This window comes from Carassius carassius, chromosome 9, assembly GCF_963082965.1.
Source record: "Carassius carassius chromosome 9, fCarCar2.1, whole genome shotgun sequence".
Classification (NCBI taxonomy): domain Eukaryota; kingdom Metazoa; phylum Chordata; class Actinopteri; order Cypriniformes; family Cyprinidae; genus Carassius; species Carassius carassius.
The window spans coordinates 27,327,633-27,347,594 of record NC_081763.1 but is presented as its reverse complement, the minus strand read 5'-3'; the positions used below and the strand labels follow the sequence as shown (position 1 = coordinate 27,347,594).

The 19,962-nt window shown below is 34.1% G+C and overlaps 1 protein-coding gene across 1 annotated transcript; it reads left to right on the top strand.

The window, feature by feature from the left end:
• Positions 1 to 542: 542 nt before the first annotated feature.
• LOC132148652 (adhesion G protein-coupled receptor E1-like) lies at positions 543 to 9,795 on the top strand. Its single transcript, XM_059557352.1, has 19 exons — positions 543 to 836; positions 2,494 to 2,574; positions 2,891 to 3,019; positions 3,102 to 3,254; positions 3,365 to 3,511; positions 3,615 to 3,737; positions 4,029 to 4,072; positions 4,161 to 4,262; positions 4,798 to 4,951; positions 5,106 to 5,216; positions 5,330 to 5,517; positions 5,619 to 5,783; positions 6,250 to 6,444; positions 6,542 to 6,759; positions 6,850 to 6,916; positions 7,120 to 7,211; positions 7,412 to 7,580; positions 8,490 to 8,585; positions 9,655 to 9,795. Exons 1-19 carry the CDS (start codon positions 809 to 811, stop codon positions 9,694 to 9,696), a joined length of 2,304 nt encoding a protein of 767 aa, XP_059413335.1. The 5' UTR covers positions 543 to 808; the 3' UTR covers positions 9,697 to 9,795.
• Positions 9,796 to 19,962: the final 10,167 nt, after the last annotated feature.

Genomic DNA, 19,962 nt, shown 5'->3' with positions numbered 1-19,962 from the left:
AAATGAAGAAAAGTTTTTTCTGAAATTACAGATATTCAAATAGTTGTATCTCGGCAAAATATTGTCCTATCCTAACAAACCATACATCAATGGAAAGATTATTTATTCAGCTTTCAGATAATGTATAAATCTCAATTCCATAAAAATGTACCCTTATGACTGGTTTTGTGGTCCAGGGTCATTTATTTCAAAAACCTAAATTAGTCATATTTTGACCTACCAATTAATTTTTAAAATGCTGTATTAATAAACCTCTATTTGATTTACAACTTTAACTAAACGCTTTATGTGTAACATTAACAATATTAATACAATAAACAAGAAGAAAACACAAGAACAAGAAGAGAGCTTCTTAATGAAATAGAAAAGATTCTGTGAACAGATTAACATACAAGAAACTCTTTGAGTTACTCAAAAATAAAATGACAAAACATGTTTTTCCACACTCCCTCCCTCTCAGTGTCAACCAGAGGAGGGGGCTGGACTGCACTGACAAAACTCTTTCAGGTACGTCAGGGTTTTTCAGCATTAGAGTCAGAGAGAGAGAGACAAGACCTAGTCTGAGAACAAGACTGAGAAAAGGAGGCATTCAAATATAAAAGTTGCCCCACTTTTATTCTGGATGGTAAGGGAAAATTGAGAAGTGACTCTACAAGCCTTGCATAGAAACCAAAGATAGTTGGAGAGGAGCCTGAAGAAAGACAACATTTAAAGAGCCTCAAAAACTTGTATGGAATTGCTGAGGATCAAAACATAACCGTTTTCATTATTGGTTTTTCATTTTGCAAGTCTCTTTCATTCTTTGACCATGAGGCACGTGTATCTGCTGAGTCTGGGTGAGTTTCCACTGATGAATGTAGAGACAGATGTTGGTTCCACTGTGTGGTTTTGCTTACTGAGATGTTGCCCTGCCAACGACTGCGTAATTTTAGCAATTTCAAAACTAGAGAAACAATAAATGGGCATGACATGAAACTGCCACAGATAGGAAAATCTGCTGTGACAAAATCCATTTGTCTTCTCAGAGCTCATAGTCTTAAGATGTTCTGTTTAAGTGTTTGGGAAACAACCGTGAAGCAAAATTGACAGATTTATCAGTAGATCTGGTTAATGCTACATGATTTGGGGATTTTTTTTAATCGGTTATTTGTGATACAAGTGATGACTGCTTTAGATGCAAACACTGTAATCACTGAACCTTCAAAAACAGTGCAAAAGTAAAACAGTAAAATCACAGTATTGTGAGTTCATGTGATATTGTGGGAAAATGACAAGTAAATCTGGGTGTTGTTTAGCTCAAAGTTAAAGAGTTAGTTCACAGATTTATTTTTTATTGTCATCGTTTACTCATTGTCTCAAACCGTTATGACTTCATTTCTTCTGGGGAACACAAGAGAAGTTATTTTGAAAAAAAAACAATGTATAACAGAACAATTTTGTTAACTATTGACAAAAAAATAAACAAAAATACACCTTTCAAAACATCTTTTTTGATAAACTACAGAAGAAGTAGGGTTTGAAATGACATGAGGGTGAGCAAATTATGACAGATTTTTCATTTTGGGGTGAACTTCCCCTTTAAAGCTTAAAGTTACATGGCTTTGATTTTGACAATGGAAAAACATTGGCGGAAAATGAATCAGGACAGGAAATCCAAGGTGTTTTCATGTGTCCACAGCTGAGAGGCCCAGGATGATAGGACAATGGCATTAAACCAAGGAATGACTGAAGAGGGGGAAAAATACATAAACCTTACATAGTAGACTAAAAAGAATAAGAACAAAATCATAAAAAATATTGTTTGCCTGGTGCTTGGTTACAAAATAATTAGCAAGACCACTCCTTGGGTTATGTTTGAGTCACCAGTGTGCTTGTAAAAGTGTGAACTGCACAGCACCCCACCCATAGCTCTCGAGTGAACTTCCTGACTGGCCATCATTTCAATGCAACTGTCATGAACAATGAGTGGAAATAGAATGAACTGAATATATTTATTCTTCTTCCAACTTTGTCTTCTAAGACTGTTACACCTAGTAAACGCAATGCCAATTTAGCCATTATAGGAAATAAATCATTTTGGTTCATTTTAGCATGTCTTAACTATAAGATTAGGTTGGGTCAAAACATCTGACATGCATGACAGCAAAATAGTCATATTGTTTTTAAACAAAGTTTGTATACAGTTATATCCAATAGTCTGAAACCACTACTGAAAATCCTGAAAAGATTTATTTTTATTTTTTTAAAGACAAACACATTCTTTACACGACTGCTTGAAAAATGAAAAGTCTGACTGGAAATAAACATGAATTTTTGAATGTCTATGATTTGACTTTGATACTTCCCAAACGTATTTGCATATTTTCAGGTTTGCATAAAAAAATCCCAGATTATCAGTGTGGTCTCAAACTTTTGGACCTCACTATATGTGCATCAAACTTCACCAAAGACACTAAATGTGCATTTACAGAATCTTTTTATCTCTCCTTACAGGTCTTCTAGCATTGACAGAGAACATCCTGATGCAAACAATCTGTGGACATGGATATAAGAATAAAAAAAAAGAGTGTGTAGGTATGAATAAAAAGCCAATATTTATGATGCATTCATACATTTCTTAAACTACTTTTATTGTGTTGACAACTCTTATATCAGGGTTTAAAATGATTTTACTTGTGTTGTACATGCCAACATTTATGCTGGACACACACACACACACACACACACACACACACACAAAATAATCAATCTCTGTTGATATTGTAAATTATTGAATAGCTGGAAATTCTACTGATATGGGACAGATTTATAAAACTCTTACTGATGAATTGTAGATTAAAATCAAGAAAAAGTGCTGTGGCTACTCAAAGTTTTACTGTCATTTCTATAGATGAAAATGAGTGTGAGCAAGAACCACCGATTTGTGGAAAAAATTCAAAATGTTCCAACACTGTTGGAAGCTACTACTGTCACTGTCATGAAGGATTTACTCCAACTCCAACTGCGATTGACTGCAAGGGTAAAGAGAGCTTGATCTGATAATCTCATATGACCTCTGTGCAGCAGAGAAAACATCTCAATCTCTGTTTATATCATTTCAGACATCAATGAATGTGTGGTTGGAAGCGCTGATTGTGGTCCTAATGCAAAATGTATCAATTTTGAAGGAGGTTATAATTGCGCATGTCAAATTGGCTACATTTCCAGCAATGGAAAAGAGATATTCAATTCAGAACAAGGAGTTCATTGTATTGGTAAGAAACTATTTTAGCCTAGATATTTTTGGGCAATCTATTTGCTTGCAACCTAATGTGAGAGTTTTCAGTTGGCATGTTTTTTTTTATTATCTGTCCTTAAATTACAGACAGAGATGAATGCGACGATTCTAGTTTTTGTGGAAAACATGCAACATGTCATAACACTCCTGGCAATTTCTACTGTATCTGTGATGCAGGATTCAGACTAAAGTCAGGAGAAACTAACTTCACTGATATATATAAATCCTGCGAGAGTAGGTCCTTTAAAACTGTTCAAATTCACATTTTGACACACTGAAATTTATGTTTGAGAAATGCAAGATCATTTTCCAAAATGCTGTTCTGATGTTGTTGAAGGTGTATGTGAGATTGATAAATTTATATGTGGAGAAGGAGAATGCAAAAACAACAAAGATGGCCATGAATGTGTGTGCAGCTCAGGATTCACTAACTATGGTCACAAGCAAATGAAGTGCACAGGTTAGAGTTCTCTCTTGAAGTTCAATTTGTTTCCTAAATATCTTTTATATTTCATGCTTTCTCATAATTTACAGCACAAACGATTGCCTGTGTTTGCACTGAACAATAATATAATTGACTTGTTATTTTAGGTTAGCGTTTTTTTGAGTGTAATATTATTGGTTTTAGTTTAATGATTTGTTTTGCAAACAAACTGAATTTATGCAATTGGTCTGATTATCAGATGTGATCACTTAATGACAGCCATACCTTTTCTCATGTGATATTGCTGATATTTGTTTTGTTTCTCAGAAATTAAGTGCGACGGATTATTAAGTGAGAGCAAAGCATCCCAGGTACTGCATAACTTTTACTAGACTACTGATACAGAATATTACAGCAATGCATAATGATCCAGAATGCTGATCTCTGTTTTCTGTGTAGGCATCTCCAGAACTCATAAAACTCGTCTCTTTGATGAACAACAGCTGTCTGGTACTGAGTCAGAGTGAGTTTACACAAGTGGATGGTGAAAAACTTTTGGAGGTGATAAATCAGTCTAATTTGTAAATCAGTTTTATTGCAAAAATACAATAGTTTGACTATGAATGCCCTATAAAGAAAGAGAACTTAAATTTAAAGCATGTTTTAAAATATGTCTATAACGCTTAGACAATTTTGCATTATAAACTAAAAAAAGTGCATTTTGTAATGTCCAATTAAAAGTTTTGAAGTACATTTGAAATCACTGTTTTAATAATCTTATGTCATGCTTTAAAGAAGTGCACTTATTGTCGATGAGTTGACTAACATATTAAAGAACGTGTACTTGATTAGAAATTTAACTGTGGTGTGTTGTTCAATATTACAGTTGATACATTTAAAATGCACTGAACTGCAACTTCATCATTAGAAATGTGTATTGCAAATATATTTAAATACACGACATACAAGTTTTAACAGAAATAATATTCAAGTATTTTTTTCGTGCTCTTAAGTTTAATTAACTGCCGAGTTGAAATGAGTGCTTATACTTAAACATTATCTTGATCCACAAATCTCTCTCAATTTACCCTCATAGGCATTTCTGAGAGCTCTAGATGAACTGCTTCATGCTGGCTTACATGGTGATAATGCTAAAGTCTCAGCATTGTTTAGTATTGTGGAAATCATGCTAAAACTGATCGGACCTCTGCTATCAAAAAGCGTGACCAGGAAATTAAGCACTCAAACTGGTAAGAAATAGATCTACAAACACACACACACACACACACACAAAAAACAAAAAAAAACATAAATAATAATAATATATATATGACATGTCAGTATCATCCATTTGCTTCACTGAATTTATTCTGACATTCGTAATGTGTTTTTTTTGCCTTTCAGAAGTGGTGATGTTGCTAAAAAGGGACAGTTTTCCATCTGATTTGATAATGTCCACCAGTGACACACAATTTACCTCCCACTGGGACACAGCAACAGGAAATAATCACCTTGGTATATATTCCTAATTCGATTTATTCAAATGAAAAAATACAAAATAAACGAAAAAGTTACTTTTTTATTTTTGGACAATATAAAATTATTTTTACTGTCTTTGTATCAACCAGGCTTTACTACTGCAGCTTTCCTCAGCTACAAAAATCTGGAGAAATCCCTCAACGGCTATTTTAACCATTTAGAGACATGGGAAAACCAAACTTTCAAGATCAATTCAAAAGTTGTAACTGCCACTGTTAGTAACAATGAGACAGCCAATCTAAAGAAACCTGTAAATCTCACGTTTTCTCACTTGGAGGTATGGAACAATTTACTCTCAATGTACTGTATCTCATATAATGTGTTCCACCAATATGACATAATATCAGTTGATATTTCTGCATGTACATTTCCCTCCAGAAAAAGGATGAGAAGCATATCTGTGTGTTTTGGGATCATAAACTGGAAAGGGGCGCGTGGTCAACACAGGGCTGCACTACAGTGAGCTCCAGCGCCAGTCGCACCGTCTGCTCCTGCTCTCACCTCAGCAGTTTTGCAGTGCTGATGGCTCTCTATGACATTGGGGTTTGTATCCTGTGTGTTCCATTCCGTGGCAGTTGAGCTAAAAAAATAAAATAAAATACTATGTCTGAAAGTTGCACCTGGTAGTCAGATTTTGTATGTTTTTGAACAACTTTTAAAATTAGACTTGTAGTAATTAAATATATGCTTAGTCTCTCTCTAATTTGTTGTAGATCATTTATGCTGCCTGTTTGAAATGAGTTTCATCAGGTATGTTAATGCTCAAACGTTGCGTGCAAATTCGCTGACTTGCTACCTAATGCAGCAAATTACATATTAGGATGATAGTCATACAGGATTATGGGCAAGGGTCAAAGGTCACACCCTGAATGATTGCAATGGCTTTTAATGATATCTGCAATGCAACAGAAGATTAAATAAATGCTGCAAATACTTATATGTGCTCACACTCTAACTGTAAGGTCAAATCTGGAGAATAAGGAGAATCTTCATTTACTCTCTTAACTAGGATGTATACGAGCTGCGTCTGCTCACATTGGTGGGACTGCCACTGTCTCTGGTCTGCCTCCTCATCTGCATTGTCACATTTTACTTAGTGCGATCCATCCAGAGCACACGCAACACCATCCACCTCCACCTCTGCATCAGCCTATTCATCGCCTACTTTGTGTTCCTCGTGGGCATCGTCCGCACAGAGAATAAGGTAAACTGTGGCTTCGCATGAGTTCATAGTTCTTGCTTGGTTTGTCTGGTTCGGAAGTGATAATGAATATCCTGAGTGTTCACTTCCTGTCCTTCAGGTGGGCTGTGCAGTCGTTGCAGGCATTCTGCACTACTTCTTCCTGGCTTCCTTCTGCTGGATGTGTCTGGAAGGAGTGCAGCTCTTCCGCATGGTGGTGCTGGTCTTCAACACAACGCTGAGACCCATCTACATGTTTGCCGCTGGTTATGGAGTTCCTGCTGTTATTGTTGCCATTTCAGCCACAGTGAATGCAAGCGGATATGGTACAGATAACTAGTGAGTTTCAGACGTTACTGATATCTTTGCGGACGCTAATCAGAATTTCAGGTTTGTTTGGGATGGTATTAAGATGGTTTTCTTTTTTAGCTGTTGGCTCAACATTAAAGGGGGCTTCATCTGGAGCTTTTACGGGCCAGTTTGTGTCATAATTATTGTAAGTACCTCTTAACGTGGCACTTTCCACAAATTGATTATAAAACAGGATCTGAAAGTCACAAAAGGCCAAAACAAATGTTATACTACATATTTTATCTCTTATTTAAACATAAATTAAACAATGATTACATTTATCTTAAAAATAATTTAAATAAATGTTATTTTTGCCTTTTTAATTAAAATTTGTGTTGTTTGTTTCAGGTTAATGTATTATTCTTTCTCATAACAATATGGAGGCTGGCGGAAAAATTTTCCTCCCTAAACCCAGACTTAAACAGTCTACGCAAAATCAAGTGAGAAATGTTATTAAACCCTATATATATATATATATATATATATATATATATATACTCTACTGATCAAAGTTTGGAATAACTGTGATTTTATTCATGTATTTGAATGATGTCTCTTATGCTCTAATGCTTTAAAGTGTTTGTAAGAGTGTGCTATAAGCAGCCCACTTTAGCTTTCCGATCTCTATATCCACCTACAGGGCATTTATGGTCACTGCGATCGCTCAGCTGTGTATCCTTGGCATCATGTGGGTGTTTGGCTGTTTCCAGTTTGATAAAGGCACTCTGGCAATGTCCTACATCTTCACTATACTGAGCAGCCTGCAGGGGGTGCTGATGTTCATCATGCACTGCTGGCTCTCAAAACAAGTGAGTCCTGTTCCTCTAAACACAATGACCATATAAAATGATAGATCAATCATGTCTTTATCAAAATATTAAGCCTGGGACAAGTAATAATAAAACAATACATGTTGACACAGGACAGGGAATGATAAATGGAACATTAAAAAAGAACACTAGAAAGAATTACAGTTCATTTATAATAGCAAACGTTTTAGTGATAGGTGGCTGGGTTTAAATATGCACTTATTAAATCAAATGATTGAAAAGTACAATTATTATTGTCTGTTCGCATTTAGAGTAACGTCTTGGCAACCGCGTTAGGCATTGATTGAAGTTTGAGGTTGTCAACAAAAACAAATTTAGACATGGCTTGGAAGCAAAACTTAAAGTCCATGTTTCTCCTCCTCAAACATGAATCAATGTTATCTTTTCAGTCACATGGTAGCCATTTTTCCTGCTCTTGCAGAGTATAATTTAGACATGATTTCTATAATGAGAATATGATACACGTTTCCAATAAATGATATAAACATTTGAGACATGAAATATCATACTAAACGCACATATAAACCTATAAACTTTTCAATAGCCTAGTTATTCATAATGCCATAAAGAACCTTGAATAAAAGCATAGTAGTCAAACATCAGGTTACAAGCATTATATGGAATTATGCAATGGAATTATGTATGGTTATAAGTCCTCTTAGCATTATTTTTGGATAATCTTATGCATCTTTTATGTATAAAGACAGTCTCTGTGCCATTCGCTCCAAGATCTATCAGAGAATATTAGCGTTCAGTTGACTTCAAAGATCATAAACAGACTAAAAGTCGTTAAACTCTCAGAAACACATTTGTTATGATGATAAACTGATGATCATGAAAATGCACTTGCTAATTTCTGTGATAAATGTCTTTGTAATTTCCTGACAGGTGAGAGAGGAGTATGCCAAATTCCTGTCCTGCATCTGTGCACCACAGAAGAGGAAATATACAGAGATGAACTCAAACCAAACAAGCAAATCGCAGGTAAACTCGGTCTCAGAGAGGAACCGGATAGCTCTTGCTTTGCGAATGTGTGCAAAATAAAGAAATAGTTCACCCAAAAATGAACATCTGTTGAAAATTACTTAATGAATTTGTTTCTTCTTTGGAACAGATTTAGAGAAATGCATCATTATCACTTGCTCACCAATGGATCCTCAGCAGTGAATGGGTGCCTTGTTATAAATAAATCCATCATCAAGGTTTTAACCATTGCTTCCATCTAAAATATGAGTCCTCTATCCATAATATTGTTTTCTCCAGTGACAATAAGTCATCTTGTCCTAATCAGGGGAGAAATATGCACTGATCAAGTTCTGTTTACAAGCAAAAACAGTTCTAAACTAATACATCAGTGGGTTTTAATGAGAGAGGAAAACAGGAGAAGGACTTTCACTGGCAGAAGTGTTATGGTGGATTATGGACAGGTGTTTTGGCCTGAAGTGACACTGTAAAGTTAAAATGCCTTAATGATAGATTTGTTTCTTACAAACATGTAGCTTTTCACTTTACAACAAAAAAATAGAGTCATGTGGATTACTTGTGGATTATTGTGGTGTTTTTATCAGCTGTTTAGACTCTCATTCTGACGGCACCCATTCACTGCTGAGGATCTATTGATGAGCAAGTGATGTAATGCTACATTTATCCAGATCTGTTCCCATTGAATAAACAAACTCATTTACATCTTGGGTGGCTTGGGGGTGAATACATTTTCAATACATTTTCTTTTTTGGCAGAACTATTCCTTTAACATTTTGAGACCATTAAATGTGTTTACTTGCTGCTTTGACATCATCATCAATCAAGTCATGAGTTGAAGCGTACTCATTACAATAATAACAGTGATGTCAAAGATCACATACTACCTGCACGCTCAGAAGAGAAACAGCATTTCTCGTTTGCATGTTTGCTTTCTGAATGCTTTAAGAAGGGACGTGATGATCATTGCAGCATTTTAGTCAAACTGAGATGCGTTTCCTGTAATATTTAGTTGTGAATGTGATTATAAATGAGCTAGACAAATCATCTGACTGACTGCACTCTTTCACAGGCCTCCAGGAGCAATGATCACACTGGTGAATCACACATTTAAGAGGCCATTTCAACAAACTATTCAATTTTTCATCTTTTTGCAAGTTGGAGTGTCACATTTCTGTATGCTTTCTGTGGAAATGTTCATAAAATGCATTTGGAGAATATATATATATATATATATATATATATATATATATATATATATATATATATATATATATATATATATATATATATATATAATTTTTTATTATTATTATTTTTGCTGCAATTTCTCCTTAAAATCAATATGATTCAGTTTGAGGTCAGTAATTTTTAATATATATATATATATATATATATATATATATATACAATTACTCTCGCACACCTGCAGGTAATATATAGGTGCATAGGAAAACAGACCAAACCAAGTCCAAAAATTAAAAATAATAATTTATAAATAAATCCGCCCACTCACTCTCGATTCTTGCACATATATCCAAAACTTTATCAATAACATTTCAGTCCCATGACCTTCATTAGGTATAGAAAAAATATTCAGGCACAACCTCATTTAAAATCAGCTATGACTAATCACTGCAAAAATACATCACTACCAATCACAATCAAAGATTTAGGTTACTGAAGCTTACCTCAAAAAATGAAAAAATACATAATAATAGTTGAATAATAGTTGAATTTATAAAAATGACCCCATTCAATAGTTTAAATACGCTTACATTTTAATACTGTGTTTTTCCATGGACATTTTTCTTTTCTTTTTTTTTTTTGTTTATATATATATATATATATATATATATATATATATATATATATATATATATACATACATATATATATATATAGTTGTTTATGAGTCACTTGTTTGTCTAGCAAATTCTTTGGTTTTCCAGCATCTTTTGTGTATTTGAGCCCTTTCCAACAATAACTGTATGATTTTGAGATCCATCTTTTCACACTGAGGGCAGCTGAGGGACTCTATTACAAAAGGGTCAAATGCTCACTGATGCTCCATTAGGAAAAACATAACCTTCGGAAACCTACATCATTGATTGTGATTGAAGTGATTGGTCATGTGTTGATTTAAAATGAGGTTGTGCCTGAATATTTTTTCTATACCTGATAAAGATCATGGGACTGAAACCTTGTTGTTGTATGTGCAACATTTTAATTAACCAATCAAAATTGAGGGATACATTTTCAAGAAATATCTGTTTTAGGCTTACGATCAGGGTTAGGTGTTCCTACACCCTTGTTAATCAGATATCATTTCCCTCTGAATTTAGGAATAAATTATGGGTAAGGTTAGGTTTAAAAGTAGGGATTAAGTTTTGTCAATATTTTTGGCAAGTAATGTTGATCCAGGATTAACAAAAGATGTTGATCCAGGAACACGTCTTACTTGGCTAAATCACAGCGACCATATATATATATATATATATATATATATATATATATATATATATATATATATATATATATATTTTCTATTTTAATTTATTTTAAAATGTAATTTATTCCTGTGATGGTAAAGCTGAATTTTCAGCATCATTACTCCAGTCTTCAGCTTCACATGATCCTTCAGAAATCATTCTAATATACTGATTTGCTGCTCAAGAAACATTTATTATCATTATCAGTGTTAAAAACAGTTGTGCTGTCCAAACTTTCCAATAGTGTTCCAAAGAATGTTTTATAATTTTTTTGTTTTGTTTTGTTTTAATTTAAAAAAATTTAATGTACAATTTATATTTTTAAATCAAAGAATAACCATCCCCAATGCTCCTGTCATCAGTGATCAAGCAAGAAGAAGATTCAGTTTTTTCCCATATAAAATACTTGAGAATATTATCTTATGAGTGAAACTATAATTGCTTTTGTTTTCCATATCATTATTGCTTTCCATAACACATTATTCTGCATAAACTGGTTCATGATTTGTTTTAGTTATGGTGAAGCTGAGCATTACATTTTGCACATGAATCCATAATATTCTGCAATTTTCCTTATCTGCCTGTAACTATTTAATGCTCTTTTTATTTTTGATGTTGCAGGGTTTTTTTAATATTAAAATGTTTATTTGGATTCTCCTCACGTCTGGGATATCTGCTTCTTTGAATGTCATGCTTAATATAGTTGGAACCTGCTTTGATGTGCTTCATTTGTGAATGTGCATGCAGTCCAATTATGGTTCAGCTGAATCTACTAATGCTACTGGTGAAGCAGGAAATCAAAGATTGAAATATGAGTTAAGACAAACTGAATGATATGGCTTTTGTTTTGCACAAAACAAATAATATCCTAGTTCAAATAGAGATAAATGAAGACTGTGCAGTAATGGGATATATATATATATATATATATATATATATATATATATATATATATATATATATATATATATATATATATATATATATATATATATATATATATATATATATATATATATATATATATATATATATATATTGCTATTTATACAGTGCAAAAAGAAAACAATCCTGAATACACACAAATTTAAACAGTAGCTTATATGTTATATGTACACCAGGACGCAAATACATAAATGTAACATTATAGCCATAATTAGCATGCAAATGTAATATAAGTGTATAATTATTTTGTAATGATTAGGGTAATGAATCAAAATTTGTTGCTTCCATTTAATAATACAAGTTAAGTTTGCGAACACACTGTTGATAACTGACTGTCCAGGTCACTTTGACTTTCTATTCACTGGCTCAGAGGAATCATGTAATTTATCATAAATTTAAACCGTCATTCAAGATAATGTCCTGTTCTGCTGAATATAGAAAGAAACACGATAGATTAAGTTCTGCTTCAGTAGTCTTTGGGTATTAACACTTCAGTAGCAGTGGAATCATAAAGCAGATCGTGACATTATTGAGACTCACACAGAGACACAGAGCAGTGGAAAATTAATAACAGAGATTTGAACTGAATTTTATGGACCTCTAATGGCTTTTACAAAGAGGACAAACTGTAAAACAGAGACAGGTGAACAGGTCAAAAAGCTTATCTTAAAATGTGTTCTCTCTTCTTCCATTATGAACTTCATAATTGCCTCAAGAACTATATGCCAGCTGTCTGTGGAGAATCGCTTACACATAAAAGAAGCTCAAGGTTAAAAGGAGCTTTCATCTTATTCACTCTTAAGACATTACAGCAGCCACTTCACTTGCTTAACACCTGATTTAAAAAATAAATAAATAAGATGCATAGGGTCATGAGGAATCAAGAAGAGGTTCAAATTTAAGCCCAGACTGACTGGTCTAGAAGTGATGCCATGTTCTTATGTAGTAACTTATTACACAGTAAAAAAAATGATGTGATGAAAAAGTCAGGACAAAATATGTTTTTCAGTTCCTTTAACTTATAAAAATAATTCAAACAATTTAAACTTTTTATATGAATATTCAACTTGATTTTTTGAAGTAAGTTTAATGTCATTTAAATTCAAGAAGCCCAATTAAGTTAAATGAATTTAACAGCATGGGGTGTTTTCCCAGACAGGGCTTAAATTAGGTCTGGAGTATTAATCACAGCTTTACAAGTAGCTGGAATGCAGATTAAGTACAAATTACTAACTCCTCGACTATATACTATTTACAAATAAATTAGATTAATTTAAAACCAGCTGTGCTAATCTGAATTAGCATGACAGGGGTTGCCTAATTAAACACTCAAAACAAATGTTTCAGCCTAAATTTACATTTTATGTAATTTAATTGCATAACAATTTTCCACCTATTTAGATTACATAGTTTTAACATAAACAAATCAATAAACTTATTGTGACTCATATGCGTCAGTCATACGTGAATGAAACAGGTAAGATTTATGTAATCATTCACAACAAAGTCTCCACACTGCTCAGTGTTCGTGTGTTTCCAAACTACAGAGTGTTAAAGTGGCATTGAAGCAGTGCTGGAGTTTAAGAAGATAATTATGTGATGATTGGCCATTAATGATGAACAGCTGCTGTTAACAAGCAGAAACACTGAAGAAAAGAGAAACACAAGAACTACAACTGACTTCAGACACAGCCTTAGATTAATTAACTGAAATAAAAGACATTAAATCTCTCAAAATCTGATTAAACAACTTCTAAAACAGCTTTACCAGCTTCTCATTATTAGTCAGTTTGACTTTGTTCCTTTCAGACATCTAGAGAAGCTCTTAATAAGAATTAACAGAGGTTTATGTTGAGCTGGTTGTTTTAACTGTATGTTCATAAAAACGTGTTAAGCTTAGCCAGCGAAACCTAAAAACAAAACATTTTAACAAGATGATCCACAAACTTCATTTGAAATCCAATTTCTGATTAAATGGAAGTTGTATTGCTTTAGCATGGTTTATAGCTTTAGATCAAGTAATATATATGCATTGCAGCATGAAGCATTTTGTTGACTTATCATTGTTGAGGTTCATAAGCTGATTCTTGATGTCTGTGGTCTGTGTTAGAGCTGAAGATCTTTGCCCGAACCCGATGGGACCCAACAAAATGAAACACTTATCTCATTGATGGTGATTTCAAATGAAACAATATAACATATAAACCTCAGTTAATTCTTATTAAGAGCTTCTCTAGATGTCTGAAAGGAACAAAGTCAAACTGACTAATAATGAGAAGCTGGTAAAGCTGTTTTAGAAGTTGTTTAATCAGATTTTGAGAGATTTAATGTCTTTTATTTCAGTTAATTCATCTAAGGCTGTGTCTGAAGTCAGTTGTAGTTCTTTTGTTTCTCTTTTCTTCAGTGTTTCTGCTTGTTAACAGCAGCTGTTCATCATTAATGGCCAATCATCACATAATTATCTTCTTAAACTCCAGCACTGCTTCAATGCCACTTTAACACTCTGTAGTTTGGAAACACACGAACACTGAGCAGTGTGGAGACTTTGTTGTTAAAGTCAAAGTCAAAGTCACCTTTATTTATATAGCGCTTTAAACAAAATACATTGCGTCAAAGCAACTGAACAACATTCATTAGGAAAACAGTGTCAATAATGAAAAAATGATAGTTAAAGGCAGTTCATCATTGAATTCAGTTATGTCATCTCCGTTCAATTAAATAGTGTCTGTGCATTTATTTGCAATCATTTTATTTGCAATAAAAATGTAGTTTGGAAACACACGAACACTGAGCAGTGTGGAGACTTTGTTGTGAATGATTACATAAATCTTACCTGTTTCATTCACGTATGACTGACGCATATGAGTCACAATAAGTTTATTGATTTGTTTATGTTAAAACTATGTAATCTAAATAGGTGGAAAATTGTTATGCAATTAAATTACATAAAATGTAAATTTAGACCGAAACATTTTTTGAGTGAACATGGAATGAATCAAGAAAAGCTTTAAATTGTATGGAATATAGAGAAGCAACTCTAAGGAAATCAATGGCAGCAGAAAAAAAGACTGCAATCAATTAAAAAAAAAACTTTACTGAAAAAAAGAAACTTTTTTTAAAGCAAGCAAAATAAACTACACACATCAGATGTGGAATAAAAGAAAAGGAATGGCTGGAAATCAGTGGGAAGTCGTGGCCTAATGAGAGTCGGTTAGAGAGTCGGACTCCCAATCGAAAGGTAGTGAGTTCGCGTCCCAGGCCGGCAGGAATTGTGGGTGGGGGGAGTGCATGTACAGTTCTCTCTCCACCTTCAATACCATGACTTAGGTGCCCTTGAGCAAGGCATCGAACCCCCAACTGCTCCCCGGGCGCCGCAGCATAAATGGCTGCCCACTGCTCCTTGTGTGTGCTCACAGTGTGTGTGTGTGTTCACTGCTCTGTGTGTGTGCATTTCGGATGGGTTAAATGCAGAGCACAAATTCTGAGTATGGGTCACCATACTTGGCTGAATGTCACTTCACTTTCAGTTTGTAATGAATTATTGCATATTTTCTTCCAGTTCAGGTGTTTTCAATCAGCTTTTCAACATTTCTATTTTTATGTTTTATGTCTGTATATATATATATATATATATATATATATATATATATATATATATATATATATATATATATATATATATATATATATATATATATATGTCAGGGATACTCCAGATTCTTCAGACCCAATCACCTCACACACCAAAATTCAATGATGAACTGCCTTTAACTGTCATTTTGCATTATTGACACACTGTTTTCCTAATGAATGTTGTTCAGTTGCTTTGAGGAAATGTATTTTGTTTAAAGCGCTATATAAATAAAAGTGACTTGACTTGACTTGATCACAATCACCGGAGTACCAATCAGCATCGGAGTACCAAACCTGTCACCATCTCATCAACACTAGCTTAAATACACAGTCACTGCAGTTGCACTCTGTAAATCCCCACTCTTTACCTGATTCTCTTACTGGGACTCGTTCCCATTGCCTGCCAGTCTTTGCCTAAGGCATCATCTGTTGAATCTGTTTAAGGGAATAAAGGAAGCAATCACTACGTGAGCTACATCCCTTCAGGTCCTGGAACTCTCTATTTAATAACCTGTTTACATTGCATCTCTCCCTTCAGAACTGAGCTGTAATAAAGATTATTATTTACCAGTCTTTCTCCTCGAGGTCTACTTCTGTGTTGTGACTATCTATCTATCTATCTATCTATCTATCTATCTATCTATCTATCTATCTATCTATCTATCTATCTATCTATCTATCTATCTATCTATCTATCTATCTATCTATCTATCTATCTATCTATCTATCTATCTATGCTTCATAAAGGAGCTGTTATAGAGAGGTGGTAAGCATTAGAAGCAACCTACCTATGTTCAAAAGAAGATTATGAAAATAAGTCTGTATTGTTTATCCTTCTGATAGGAAAAATAAATAAAATATCAAAAATCTAATTTTTCAAAAAAATCACATTATAGGAATTTTTTTTCTCTAATACACATTGGCCACAGTTACTTGTACCCATAGAAACTATTGAGTACAATCTCTGAAGATCTGTATTTCCATTTGTTAGCACACCAGGGTGACTGGAGTATAAATATGTGGATCACATAGGCCAACATGAAGAGGATAGTTGGAGTGGCCAAGGAGATCTGGGGTCAGAAAACCTCAAGAAAAAAAACACCACATACATCAAGTTGTTGGGAGGGTTTGAAGAAAAACAAATTCCAGCATATTCAGTTGCTACACACTACTGGAACTTACCACAAACAGGATTGGGTTCCTTTGTCAGATGAACCTTAAAAAATTAGCTCTTTTTGCAGGAAACTCACAAGGGGAGTTTGGTGCAAACAAGGATAAAAAAAAATAACGCCAGCGTGTACATTGAAATATACTGCTGTATCTTTAATGTTGTTGGCCTAATCTTCTGCTGGAGTTCCAGGACATCTTGTTCAGATACATGGCATGTTCATGGATTCTAGCAAATACCAACAGATAAAAAATCTAAACCTGACTGAATCCGCTAGAAATTAACTTATAATGGGCCTTGTTTGGATCTTTCATCAGGATGTTGATCTAAAAAAGACTATCATGGACATTTTGAATATTGAGGAATAAATTATTGATGTGTGTGTGTGTGTGTGTGTGTGTGTGTGTGTGTGTGTGTGTGTGTGTGTGTGTGTGTGTGTGTGTGTGTGTGTGTGTGTGTGTCACCCTGCACCACAAAACCAGTCTTAAGTAGCATACATAGTATATCTGTAGCAATAGGCAAAAATACATTTTATTTTTCCTTTATGCCAAAAATCATTAGGATATTAAGTAAATATCATGATCCACAAAGATTTTTTTAAATTTCCTACCATATATCGAAACTTGATTTTTGATTAGTAATATGAATTGCTGAGGATTTCGTTTAGACAACTTTTTTTTGCACCCCCATGTTCAGGATTTTCAAATAGTTGAAAATAGTTGATATTTTTTTCCCAGTTGAGAACCTCAGGCATTTGAAAAAAAAGCAACCAATACTATTTCAGTCACTTTTAATATCTTATGGGTAATAAGTTTGAAACTTAATTGAAAGTGTTATTAAGTACAACAATGTATTTTTTGAGAAAACAAGCAATGTACCATTTATCTCAGAAGGGAATACAGACATAGTCAAATCATATTATAATTGAGCTGAGGGAAATCACTGTCATTATGTTTCTCTGTATTGGCAATTCAAATCCGCAGGTGCTCCATGCTGTGGGCGAAGATTTTAACATCTCATTCTCTCAGGAATAAAATTGGATTGCAGCTCAGTGTTGATATATTTAATTTCTTCAAAAATATATAATGGATCCGACACATTCAATACCCGATTCAAAGTTATATATGTAACCTCAGCGATGAAAAGCTTGAGGGATGTGTTCCTTTAAAAAAAATGTTGGATGCTTTTCAAGGATGAAGAAAGAGATGGAGAAAGGAGAGACAGAAAATGAGGGATGAGAGTGTGGGAGAGAGAGACAGAGGGCTGTTTTGCTCAGCGGCTGTGGAGTGATAAGGGGTAGAGCTGCCTGGAGCACATGGGAGAAGTGCGGCCGCTGCTGATACATACAGGACGAACAGACACTGGGACACTGGGTGAGTCAAGCAGACATCTCTTCATCTGTTTCAGCACTTCATTTCATATGACACAGCATTCCGGAGAGGTTTTCAAGCTTTTTTAATACAAATATCTAAAGCCAAATACAATTTTTCCCATTTATGATGTGATTTAATGTTTTTCCTACAACTATAACTATGACTAAATACCATCAACACAATTCTCACTGACTTCATGAGTTAAATGTATTTAATATTACTTAAAGTTGATTTATATATATGAGAATATAACAATCTGATGCACACAAAGACCATCCAGATATCTTAATATACTGTAGTTCAAAGCATCAAAGCAAAATGACTTTATTCATTATAATTTACTTACAAAAATTTAAGAAAACTTAAATAGTGTTGAAAGTAGACAAAACATATCTGGGTGAAATTTAGAAAGCAATCGCAAAACATGTTGAGGTCAACTGAAAATGCAGTGGCTTTAAAACTACAAAATGCGATGGCGACGTACCATTTCCAAAACAAAACTACACCATAGCCATTTTTTATGAGCTAAATGTTCTTGAAATTCCTCTCAGCTGGACGGGCTCTGGGTGACCTGATATGGTCATACTGGCTTCCTGCTGTGGCTCTTTAGCACAGTCCTCACACTTTCTCAAAAAGAAAAATTGCTGCTCTTTCTTAGTCATCTGATATCAATCATCCCTCACGGAAATCACTGCGATCAACTCAGTGTTGCCCAGGGAAAGCAAATGAAGATTTAAAAAAGAGAAATGATTTAAAAATTAAATGTATGATTGCACAGATGGAGAACAAGGTGTAGGGACAGTAGCAAAAACGACAAGTTGCCAAGTTTGAACGGGCGCACCGATTACTCCATTACAGCCTCTCAGCAGTTTCATTTCAGTGCACTGTGGAGCAGCATGTCATTATAGTGTTAAAATAGAAAGAGCTAGAGACAGACGGATCCTGCCCTCTCAACTCTCCCAAGTCCATTTTCTGAGTGCGAAAAAGAGTGCACATCCATTGTATATTATTCCATATTTGTCCATCTGAAAGAAGAAAACATCATTTCGGAGTTTCTGATGGAGAACCTGTGACTGTTTAGTAGCTGTTGGGCAAGATGTGCACCGCATTTTCAGTGGTATATAGAGTAAGGGAAATACTATGACAGTCATTTTGTCACAGTACATTTGTAGGTGCATTAGCAAAATTTCAGCAATATACTGTGTGCAATAGAGGTCCTATTACAATATTTTTTCAATAGTGTAAGTGCAGCTCGTACAGAAGTCAGTGACAAACCAAGCAGCTTTCTGATGGTCAACATGGCAAATACATGAAAAACGTGAACCAGCTGGGAAATCTATGTAGAAATCCCAATGAGTGGATTCCTATTGAAACGAGTGGTTTTCGCCCGCAACATTTTGGATAACAAGGGACAAATTGGATCGTACCTTATTTCCAAAATTTTGTGAGTGCTTTTGTTCATGTCTGTTAGCTGCTAGTGTAATCCTAAAAGTTAACAAACTTAACTTTTACAGTTAACTGTCTTTCTTTGCCAGGAAAATTTTTTTTTTCCCAAAAATGCTCTGGAATGAGAACGTCCTCAAATTATACATACTTCCAGTGTGTAATTAGAATTTATGTCAAAACAGAATAAAGGAAAACTGTGCTCAACGAGACTTTGGGGCTTTCGTGCCTGTAATATTGTGGATGCAAAAAGAAAATCTTATTAATGTCAGTAAATTTCAACATTTGGTAATATAATATAAAAATTCAAATTATCCGTTAATATT